The sequence below is a fragment of the Sphaeramia orbicularis genome, chromosome 7 (assembly GCF_902148855.1).
Source record: "Sphaeramia orbicularis chromosome 7, fSphaOr1.1, whole genome shotgun sequence".
Classification (NCBI taxonomy): Eukaryota; Metazoa; Chordata; class Actinopteri; order Kurtiformes; family Apogonidae; genus Sphaeramia; species Sphaeramia orbicularis.
In genome coordinates this window covers 7,997,259-8,009,752 of record NC_043963.1, presented here as the reverse complement: position 1 = coordinate 8,009,752, position 12,494 = coordinate 7,997,259, and the positions used below count along the sequence as shown (strand labels likewise).

General features: G+C 34.8%; 1 protein-coding gene across 2 annotated transcripts in view; it reads right to left on the bottom strand.

Moving 5' to 3' along the window:
- slc6a8 (solute carrier family 6 member 8) overlaps positions 1 to 12,494 on the bottom strand; it is an 85,368-nt gene that overhangs the window by 42,152 nt on the left and 30,722 nt on the right. For both annotated transcript variants that reach the window (XM_030138057.1, XM_030138059.1), the window contains 2 exons: positions 6,341 to 6,472; positions 1,041 to 1,308 (listed from right to left, as the gene is read on the bottom strand). In XM_030138057.1, coding sequence (XP_029993917.1) covers positions 1,041 to 1,308; positions 6,341 to 6,472 — 400 coding nt within the window. The remainder of the gene's footprint in view (positions 1 to 1,040; positions 1,309 to 6,340; positions 6,473 to 12,494) is intronic.

Genomic DNA, 12,494 nt, shown 5'->3' with positions numbered 1-12,494 from the left:
GTGAATAACATGAACAAACTGAAAAAGTAAGTGTAATTTTAACAATATTCTGCCTCAGTTTATCATTTACACATGCACGTTGTAACTTACAGATCACAGTGGATCAACAAATACACAAAACATTTAATAACAGGCAGAATATTGTTAAAATTGTACTTACTTCTCTTAAGACATTTCTGGTTGTTCATATTTGTTCAGGTTATTCATGTTTTTTGTGGAAATTATACTATGTTTTAGTGTAAATACATGAAAATATTTACATTTACTAAGAGAAAATTTAGAGTTGTCATTAATTATATGCTATTATGATAGTATTTTACCGATTTGACCAACTTGAGATTGAATTGGTCGGAATGTGGAACCTGAACAAAAAGAATTGTTAATATCTTAGTGTAATTTTCCATTTCACAAAGTCATCCCAAGGGCCGGACTGGACCCTTTGGCAGGCCGGATTTGGCCCCCAAGCCGCATGTTTGTCACCTGTGCTTTAGACACTTATAAGACAGGGGTTTCTCTCTCTCTCTCTGCAGTACAGCTGCAGGAGCTAATGCCGGCATGGATTGCCCAGGCACCGCGCCATACCCGTCCCATCGCGGCATACCCGTGGCACAAAGCCGCGGCCGTACCCATGACTTGTCTCTGGTAGCAGCTGCAGGGAGATCCCGTTCCTACTGCGTTTGAGACGGGAGGGAGACCAAAAATAAATAGGCAGTCAATAGTAAAACGACACGCGGACTAAAAAAATTGCTGTCCACTAATTTGCATGGTCGATTACGTCAACTAAGTTGACTAATCGCGGCAGCACAATTAGTCATTTTTTCTTTTGTATCCCAGACCCCTGTTAGAAAAGAAACTCCTGAATTCAATGTGTCCCAATATTTTTCTCCTTTTAGTGAATATCTAATCTTAAAACCAGACCTAAACACAGGAGATCATCAGTATATGTGGTCAACAAAGCTTTATGGGTAAATTTCACTCACTGGCAGTTCTAGTGTTAAACCAAACTCTACACATTGCAGGTAACCAGAATTCAAACTCACTCCCAGAACTCGATGATGGGCGAGCGTCCGTCCACCAGGTCGGCGCAGGTGTGGTTTCCAGAGATGGAGACGTTGGCGAGGCTGCTGTTGTTGCAGCCCTGCTGGTGGAAGATCTCGATGCAGCTGGGCGTGTTCCAGGGGTTGTCGCAGCTCGACCAGGGGAGGGTGGAGTTGAAGGACTTGATCAGGTAGTAGAAGCCCCAGGCCAGCACCATGATGTAGTAGGTGTTACAGAAGAACACTATCACCATGGAGGCGTAACCCAGACCTGAGGAGGAAAAGGACATTTACAACATGAGACAGGAAGTAGCAACGTTTAATAAAGTAAACATGACCGAATCCAAACTGAAAAACTGATTTAAAGCACTTAGAAAACAGATGATGTTTCTGAAGAATAAAACATTTTATACAGAGAGTCAGTCAAGATAAAACCACTTCATTTTGGATCAAGAACAGGTGTAATAACACCTCTGTATTTTTATTTTTTAACAAGATAAGGTCGTTCTAATCTCAGGAAGAACCGAGATGAACAAAAACCATGCCGTTTTGTTATCATTTTCCCATTTTCCACTCCATTTATATGTGAAAGCAGTATCTGCATTCTGCATTTAGTTAAAAGTACCAAGAAAACAATATAGAAATACAACAAATATTAATATTAAGTAAAAGAACTTAATAATTAGTATCACGTACCAAAACTAACAGTAATTATTAAAGAATTGTAATTATCAATGCATTAATGTGTTCACTTTAACCCTTAAAAGATCTAGAACTATTTTCCGGTCAATTTGCAAATGACTACGGAGCCTCTGAACGTCCAAATGGGTCATTTCTGATGACCATGAAAAGACGACAAACTGTATTTTACACCAATTATTTACATTATATTTGCTGCTGTTAACCCTGCAGTTTCTTAACGGTGGGATCAATAAAGTCACATCTTATCTTATTATCTTGTTATCTTATCTTAAACGTTTTAGGTCAGTAGATGCTTTGATCACCAGTGGATGTTTAGGTCTTAAAGAGTTAATGATGAAGCTGGCAAAAGTCCGTGATAAACTCAATGAACTGATCAGACCATTAACAGATTTTATGATCAAAGAAATAAACAGTGAGGACAGTAAGTTCAAAATGCTCTTTATAAACTGTTTCAAAGTGTGAATCTGTTTTTATGAGTTTACGATCTGCGGTAAAGTTCAGATAAAAATAAATAAACACTAACTGTCCCTGAACTCGGGCCTCTGTTAGTCATTACTTTCTGGGTTTTCACTGATAAAACTGAGAAAAACTTGTGGAATAAAAACTTGTAGGTGAAAAGATGTAGGAATGATCATCACACAAATCTCAACTATAATAAATGCTCTCTAATGACCAGAGTTAATCGACTAATATTCAATATTTGTCCAATAAACTGTGCATGGAGCCAGAAAACCAGCCTTCTCATAGTATAACTCCACTTAAACCTGACTTAAAGACACTAAACTCCAGACTGTTAACTGCACACAACCTAAATCTGAGTTAAAGTTAAACCTGACTCAAAGCTAATCCTAAAACAACTTAAAGGGGAAACAAGTTCATTTAACACTGATCTGAAGCCCTGAGGAAAAACCTGAGCCTGTTAATAATCTTAAACTAAACTTAAAAGGCACTTAAAGCAAAGAATAACTTAAAAATAAACCTGAATCCAACACTGAACTATACTTAAACTGAACTAAACTCGCGTTAACCGTGATAAAACCTCAGACAGCAGGTCTTAATGCACAATTCTTTTTTTTTTTTTGGTGATATCCGATTTTTTTTTTTTGTCTACTCGTTCATATTATACATTAAATGTGACTTCTATCAGTTTTGAGTATGAACTGAATGTGACCCTGAAGTGACCTACATGCACAAAATAGGTCCTGACGTAAAACATGACCACACAGGCACGCCCTGTTTATGGAAGTAACACTCCTGGGATGCAGAATTGTGACGTTTGTCGCATTTCAATGGCGTAAAGGTCAGATAAATGCGACCTGGCCGTTCAGACTGAAGTCACATTGCAAAATATCAGATACGCATCAGATTTAAGACCACATATGAAAGTGTCCTGGGTCAGATTTGAAAAAAAAAAAAAAAAATCGTGTTTGTGCTGTTCAACCTGTCTTTAACAGATTGGATACAGGTCACATATGGGCAAAAAAAATTGGATTTGGGCCACATTTGCTTGCAGTCTGACCGTAGCCTAAATCTAAAAGAAAGTCTTAATTAAACCACACAAAAATTAAACAAAAAATATAGCCTATCTAATGTAACTTGATCTAATCTAATCGATTCCTGACCGGCATCTTTAAAACAAAGCTGAACATCCAAATAAGTCATAACTTGATGACCATGAAAAGCTGAGAAACTGCATTTTACCTCAATTATTTACATGTATCGATAGGAGTATTGATTCTAAAGTTATAAAACATTATAGATCAGTAGATTGTTTTGGTAGTAGGAAGTTGTTTAGGTCTTTGAGGGTTATTAATGCTGTGACTTTTCCTCCAGCCGTGTTCGTGATCCCAGACTAAGAATACATAATGGTCAGTGCGTTTGTTCGGGCTGCATCGGACTGAATGCAGAAGTAAAGGTTAAATAAATTAAAGTCTGTGTAGTAACATGGATTAGAAACAGTCATTAACAGTCATGTGGGTTCTCATAAAGATCAAATATTTGATAAGGAGTGTGTGTTTTTCTTTCAAGTTACGGAGACAAATGAATCAGGCGGTAAAAGAAAGATAAATGTGTATGTGTAAGTGTGTGTGTGTGTGTGTGTGTGTGTGTGTGTGTGTGTGTGTGTGTGTGTGTAGCTGCAGTAGTTTTGCCGCCGTGTCCTCGGGCACGTACAGCAGGATCATAGATTATCACGTCCAGATAAAGCCAACAGAGCTGAATGTGTGTTTGCCGACTGACGTGTCCACTCGAACTTACCTAAACTGCTTACGGCATGGATTTATGTATCATGTTTGTGTTACCACGGCAACGGGATAGGATCGGGAACCACAACTCAAAGGTAAAAAAAAAAAAAAAGACAAGAGCCGGATTCAAAACGCTAAAGTTACACCGATGACATGAAAAGGTGAAGCAGATATAAAAGTATGTTAGACTGTAATACCGCTGACGGCCACTAGAGGCTGCATTCGACCTCCAGGAACTTGAGCTTCAACCAAAATGATCCCCGAATAAAAAAAATCTTTCCTTCAACCCCAAACTTTCCCTAAAAAATGATGCAGTAATAATGATCACAAAAATGTCAACTGTAATAAAAACTAATCGACTAATTTGAGATAATTATTCAATATTTGTGCAATTAACTGAACATGGAACCACAAAAAAACAAACATGGAAGGATGACAAACTGCATTTTACACCAATTATGTATATGTAATGATAGGATTAGTCAAAATCAAACCACACAGATTACCAGGAATTCATTTACCCAGCAAAATTAATTCCTGGTAATAAAAGTTCCTGGGAATGTTGGTGGAAAAGGGGCAACAGACTTACACTGAAGTTGTCTCTAAAAATATTAACCCATAAAAACCCAAACATCCACTGTCAACCAAAACCATCTACTGATCTAAACTGTTTAATACCTGTTGATCCAATAATCCTATCAATACATGTAAATAATTGGTGTAAATTACAGTTATTCATCTTTTCATGGTCATCAGATATGACCCATTTTGTTGTTCAGAGGCTCCGTAGTTACCGTAGAAACACCGTCATCTACTATAACATTGATTCACTAGTAAAACCCATGGAGTTGGATCAAAGACAGTGGATGGACACACTGGGTTCACTGGTTCAGTGAATGATATATTTTACAGAAAAAGTCACTTTTTCTTCAGTTTTCTCCATTTTTGATAAAATAACCCTCAAATTTAATGTAAGGTTTTATGAACATCTGCATAATCAGTAAATGAAATATAAGAAAATACCAGATTTTGACTGAAAAAATGCAAAATACAGAGGATAATATTAAAATAAATAGTGATAAATCACTTAAGAACAGTTAAATAAAAAGAAAATTTATTTGGGAACTGACACAAAGGTAACACTGGGTTTTTATAGGTTAAGTCAGTAATTTATTAAAATTTTCCTCCCCAGGACTCTGGTGTCTCGTGTGTTTTGCTTGGACTTTCTAAAAAATTCTGGTCATTCTTTACCTCGTTTTCCCTCCGTTAGTAAAGTTTAAGGTCGAATAGAGGGCTTTCAGAACTCCATTGCTTCTTTTTTGCACCAGGAAAAACCAAATTGTACAGAGGATATTACTTTTAAAATTTGCTAAAATACTAATATAAATGGAGATTGGGGTTTTTTCATACTATTTTAGTGGAATTGTGAATTGGAACTAAAATATGCAGAATCTGCTTTCATCAGCTTTGAGATGCCTTTAAGGTACCTTGTCGTATACTTGTAGCACCTTTAAAATTATTGGTGGTGTTCTGTATGTATATTTTCAGGATGTTATATTATGCATGTTTTTAACAGTTTTACTATGTGTTCTATGTTTTTAGTCTCGATATGTGGCTGAAATTTCTACTTTCTGTAACTTCTGCTGCTGCCTTGGCCACGACACTCACTACAAAAGAGACTTTTAATGTCAGTAGTCACTTTTCCATTGATCCTCAAATTGTGCAAATACAACTTGCGCTTAAAAATTTGCCTAATGGAAAAACGACAATTTTGCCAAAACTGCAATGGAAAGACCTTTTTCCGCAACTAGAGTCACGTGAATAAAAAAAAAAAAAAGGATGTTGACGGACATTACAAGAGAAGAAGAAGAGTTTTAAAAGAAACATGGCACGGTATGTGTGAACACACCAGGTAACAGAATCATTTTTTAAATTTAGTACGAGATAGAGGGGTAATATATAATACTAATGAATATATCTGTAAATCAGCACCATATTTATGTTCATCACCATGTTTATGGAATGACTTCTCGTGTCATCTCGCGATAATAAATAAATAAATCATCGCATTTGTGATTTAATGGAAAAACCAACATTACACACTTCTGTTCTTTTGACATTTACTAAATATCGGTGAAGTTTCACACAGATGTCCAATAGAAAACCCACTAAGGACAATTTTTTTTCCATGATTTAATAAATGTTAATAGAAAATAAATAGAAGTTTAACTAAAACTGGTAAAATTCATGTTCCAACAGGAGATGTTTTGAGACAGTTTCAGCTATAAATAAAGTTGTGGTACATTCAGATGAACCTCTGTTGGTTTTCTTTTTTTTTTTTTTTTTGGTGTACTGTACCTTTAAATAACGGTGCAATGTTCCACACGTTGATGCTTCCGGCCTTCATGAACTGACCGAGAGCGATCTCCAGGAAGAAGATGGGGATCCCTCCGACGAAGATGAACAGCAGGTAAGGGATCAGGAAGACGCCTGGAGGAGGAGATGGACACGGTTAGAACAGGACGATCTGTGCTGAGGCGTTCAAGGACCATCAGACATCGAACCGTTACTCAGTGATAAGTACAAGTTCAAAAACAGTGCAAATTTAGAGCCAAACACACTGAGTAATATTATCTTCATAGCAAACATCTTATACAGTCGTTATCAGTTACAATCAGGTACAGGTTGAAGATGCTATAGTCCAGGGTTGTCAAACATACTGCCCGTGGGCCAAAACTGGCCCGCCAAATGGTCCAATCCGGCCCATGTGATGAATTTGTGAAACGCAAAAATTACACAGAAGATATTATCAATCAATCATTTTATTTTTTATTTATTCATTTTTGCATAAATCTTTTTTATTAGATTTTCATACCCACGTGGTAATATGTAACATGTACAATATTTCCAAGTGTTCTAGTTGAAGGTACTAGACAGTTGTCTTTATACAATGTATTTTGAATCAATCAGTCAATCAGTCATTTTAGTTCAGGGGCCACATACAGACCAATTCAATCTCAAATACTATCATAATAACCTAGAAATAATGACAACTGCTAATCTTATGTTTTTGTTTCGTGTAAAAAATGTAAAATGACATGAAAAGGGTTACATTTACAAATTATCCTTTCACAAAAAAAGTGAATAATCTGTACAAATATGAAAAACCTGAAATGTCTTCAAAGAAGTAAGTGGGATTTTACCAATATTCTGCTTTTTACTAAATGTTTTGTGTATTTGTAGATCCACTGTGATCTGTAAGTTGTGATGTACATGTGTAAAAGATAAATTGAGGCATAATTTTGTAAAAATTCCACAGATTTTTCTTTAGAAATTTCAGGTTGTTCATGTTATTCACATTTTTTGAAGGATATTTTGTAGATGTGAACATTTTTATGAGTAATTGCACTTCTTTCACTCTAAAAGACAAAAGTTTGGAGCTGACATTATTTAAAGGTTATTATTTTGAATATGCAAATGAAGTCATCCTTTGTTTTCATGTATATATATACATCGGTTTTTGTTTGTTTTCTTATAATCTGTTTCATTCATAAGGACTAAGTAGGATTATTTTGTTTTGTTGCGTATTTGAAATAAACTAAAATAAATTATGTTACTGGTCTGACCCACTTCAGATTATATTGGGCTGAATGTGGAGTTTGACATCCCCGCTATAGACGCAAAAATATGATGTTTTGTCTGATGTTTGATGTGAAAATATAAGTGATAAAGCAACATAAAAAAACAAATATTCCGCAGTGTTCATAGTGTCCTTGAACGCAGCTGCATGTGATGGAAGTTAATCTAAAACTTGGTCATGGATGAGCAGGAAAATGAGGAATAAAGAGGATTTGTTGTTCATGAATGAAGCCATTAAACAGCGGTTTGTCCCTTTAACGCAGCCCGTCTTTAATAAAACAGTGGGACTGGGTTTAATTTGGGTCTCATGTTTTTTTCAGCAGCATCACAATGAGACTTTTATGTAACTGGAAGTCTCTGAGTGAATGAGTGAATGAACGTTATCTGTCCTGCTCTTATCTTTGTGATTTTAATCCTGTTTCTGTCGGGAAAACACATACATAAATACACGGACTGTCCTTGGAGAAGTCAATGATCTGATGACAGTGTGTTTAATAAAAACAAACAGAAATATTTGAATAAATATAGAAAATCCTGAAATCTGTCCATTTATCTGAGGAACAAGACGACTATAGTTAAAACACTTAAGACTGATGTAGATTGTGGCAATTTTCTGAAACGTATGGAACATTTGTTTTATGTATATATGCAAAAAAAACTCAGTGATGTGTTTAAAACATTTGGATAAAATTACACAGCTCAGTGACAAGACAACCTATGTATAAAAATTAAATAAAATAAATGTACTTTGAAAAAAAAAAAAAGATATTGTAAAAAACAGCTAAAATAATGCTAATTATGTAATATTAAGAGATGAGTTTTAATTTTCTTTATATCATAAACTTGATGTATGGAAGCCTGTTACTGCCAGGAAAAAAAAATTATTAAGTCATAATAAGTTCCATGTCTTATAGTTGGATGTTATAGCTTTTCGATAAATTTTACTTTAATGTTTTGACAAAATTCTTCGGCTAAGTTGTAATATATGTAAATATGATGTAAAAAGGTAATAATTCTGAGGAGTCACATGTTCATCTTTATTTCTATGAAAGTCATTTTGTCTGCAGTTCTGTTTTGTGAGACAGTGTTTTACATTTATTGCCTAAAATTTTCATATAAGAAAATGTGTGTTTTACACTGAAAAACACCAGGGGTTATTTTGTAACTACTGGCTGTTTCTTTTATAGGGAAGATGACATGTTGAAAAAGTGATTTAAAATTCATTTGTTCGTGTAGAACATCTAAATATTTTCTGAATAGAAAAAAATATTCTGTTCTGTATGCGCTCAAGGTTTTACAGACATTTTTTTAAAAAATAATGGTAAAATTTGATCACTTTTTGATCAAAGCAGTCGTCAATTTGGGATTTTAAATGAAACAAACTGGAAGTTAAGGTTGTCCTGAATGAGAGGATGTATAACATTTGATGCTGAAAAAGGCAAAGAAAAACCTCCAATATCTACCATCTCATAATTTGTTTTAGTTATTTTTTAACATCGTTTTTGAATTTTAGCATTATATATTAGTATTTCAAGTATTAGGTCAAGGTCAAGATCAAAGTCAAATGTATCTCTATAGCACACTGACAACAACCACCAATGCCCAAAGTGCTTTACAGTCATATTAAAAGTGCCAATGCAGAAATCAAGAACATGACAACAGTAAAAACAAAAACAGGCAAATACAAACAAATAAAACAAATAAAAACAGATAAAACAGATAAAATGTCTGGCTAAGCTTGTGTTAAACGCCAGTGCAAACAAATGAGTTTTTAAGGAAGATTTTAAAATATTAATATTTATATTTATATATTCATTAAGACCTCAAAACTATTCAATTAACTTAACTTTAAACATAATTTTTGTAAAAAAAAAAAAAAAATGCTAAAAATGACATAATTGTGACATACCAAGCCCCATTTATATCACTCCTTTTACATAATGTTTTGACACTAATCAGCCTCCATAGATATTAGAGAAGAAATGCTTAATAACTTATGACACGTTGGGCTTGTTTTTTATACACTGACTCTGAAAATGAATGAATGAACTAAGTATGTGAACACTCGTCCTCTCTTTACTCTAAACCGGGACATGAATGAACAATTACAAGAGCCCCCCGTCCGTCCGTCTCCGAGTGGCTGGTATTTTAATTGGTGTGATAGAGCATCTATACACACACATAGTGGGGGGTAACTGGGTCACAGCGCCGCCCTCCACTGGTATGAATGGCATCAAACTGGAATGATACTGGGAGTGGAGGCCGATGCCCGGGTGGAGGAGGGGAAGGGCGTCGATCCGAGCCAGCGTTACATAACAGCGGCTGCCGTTCCACTCGGAGCCTTTATGCGTAGACTCTGCATCTCTTATTATTACTGCTACTGTATGCTCCTATCACAACACCTGACTGACTTTATTTACAGGCTTTTATCAGAGCGGCGCACGTGTTCCGGGGTATTTTAGGAATGTGTGCGCTTGAAGGTCAGCGTTCAGGGACGTTCTGAGGCTTAATGTCAAAACATGGAAAGAAAAAGGAGATCTGTGCCCTTTGTGTTTACATTTAGTCATGCAGTCTCTATATAAAGTGGCCTGAATTATGCACTATCATGTCCTGCCTGTGCAAATCTCACATATTGTACATTTAAGGTTTCTGAAATCGAACAGAAATGCAGTGATGGTTTATTCTCTGCATGCTTCAGGTTTGTGTTGAAGTCCTTTTTTGGGAACTGAGTCTGAGCTGCTAGTTCAGGATAAGAAACAGACATTTTGCATGAGTTTTTCTGTGGAAATCTTAATGTTTGCTCCTGAGTTCTTCAATGCATCTTATCGTTAGCCTCGTAGCATAATTGTACTGACTTTACTCTCCTAACACTGAATGAATGAATGAGTTGTTTGTTTTGGTTTGTACATTAATCATTGCACCCAGTACAATAAGTACAATAAACATAAAAACCAAAAAAGGAATATTCTAGAAGCAAAAGCTTATTTTTTTGCCTATGCTTTTCACCTGATACACTGCTTACTTTAAATTAAATGTGTACAGCGCCGAGCATTCACACTATAAAAAAAAAATAAATAAAATAAAAAATAAAAAAATCAACAACAAAAACATATACCATCTCAATTCAAAATTCCTGAATGATTTTAAACTTCCAGCATTTTTTTTTTTAATTTTGTCAAAGGACTGAATAATTTAAATTCATCATCAACACTACTGAATAATTTTATGCAGACATCACAATTTGGTCAAAAATTCAACTTTGGCAATTTTGCTATCAGGCTAACGTTATGCTAGTTTACAGATACAATGCTAGCTTCCATTAGCTTACAATTAGCATAAGTCCGCATAAATCCAATCATGTATTCAGCTCTAAAGCAAAGTCCGTTGTATTTAGAGGTGTCTGAGACATATTTGTCTATATTTACCACTTGTCTGAACAGGAACATCCAATAAAACATTGAAACACTGAAAACATTTTTTTCCTGTAATGTTTTCAGTCAGTGAAGATGAATTTCCCCACGGGGACCAATAAATTAAATCTAATCTAATCTAATCTAAAAACTCTCTATTTCGACTACCAATTGCATTTTTTTTTTTTTTTGTTTAACAGTTTTTCTTAAAGTTTTCAATGAACACATACAGTAACAAACAATGTTTCTGTAAAAAATAGGCCAATTGCATAATTTTTAAGAGATTTAAAGTAAAAGCTCACTAAGATGTGTTCTGAGTGATCATATTTGTGCTGTTGCCTTCACTGTGGGGAAGCATTTCACATAAACCAGAAAAAAAACTTCATAAAAATACAGTATATGGATAAAAAGTATTGGGATTATATTGAAATGAACCTCTTTTTGTCTTTAGGTTTAATTTTCTTTACAATGTCATTTAAAATGCTGACAAAATACTTTTGTTTTTACTTAATTCAACGTTTCAATTCCTTCTTAAATTTGTTACGTCTATAACTACTTACGTCATGACATTTGCACATATAAGGTCAAGACTTCCGACGAACATTTTTCCGAGTACGACATAATTGTTTGTCAGCAGCGGTTGTAGTCCATACTGAAAATATGTCCAAACTTGGAGGCGATTACCTAAAATGTTCAGTTGTTGGTTGTATTAACGAACACAAGGGGGTGGAGCCTGAAGTGGCTCATGTGCATTTAAAGGGCCAGCGCTCCAAATGACCTTTCTGGTGTCATTAGTCAGAAATAGGGTTGAAGATGGACCTGTGGAGTTGAATTAATGAAGAAGTCAGACCCAAGCAGAGCAATTACAGTTTATGTAGACCACAAGGAAATGTTTGAAAATGAAGAATTCCATTTAAAAAAGCAAAATATCACTCCTTTAACCCTTTCATGCATAGTGGTCACTACAGTGGACAGTTATTCTCCTGCTCTTCTCTTATATATTCATGGGTTTTGTTGTTTTAGTTCCGTATCAGCCAACACAGTGGACGCTTATGCATCATCCCATATTACATTGTAATTCATACTATTACTGTAACTTTGCAGATCAGGTTGATAAATCATGAGTTAAATCAATTGCTAATTGTTATTAAACTGTAATCAACAGTTTTCTTAATCAAAAAGGTTTTTTTTGCATATTGTCTGCATGAAGTTAGTAATAACTAGTATTAGAGTATGTTAAAATGTGAGAAAACATCAGATTAGCTGCATGAAAAACATTTTTATTTCATAGTTTTCACGCAGTTTATCACTTTCTGATGATGGGTTTTAAATACATGTTTTTTTGCTTCAAAAATTGGTGTCCAGCTGAGTGGACATTTTAGTAACTCCATGAAAAATAGGTTCATAAAAAAATTTCAATCGCATTGTTTTTTTCATGCCTAAAGAGGAATAAAAACACTCAG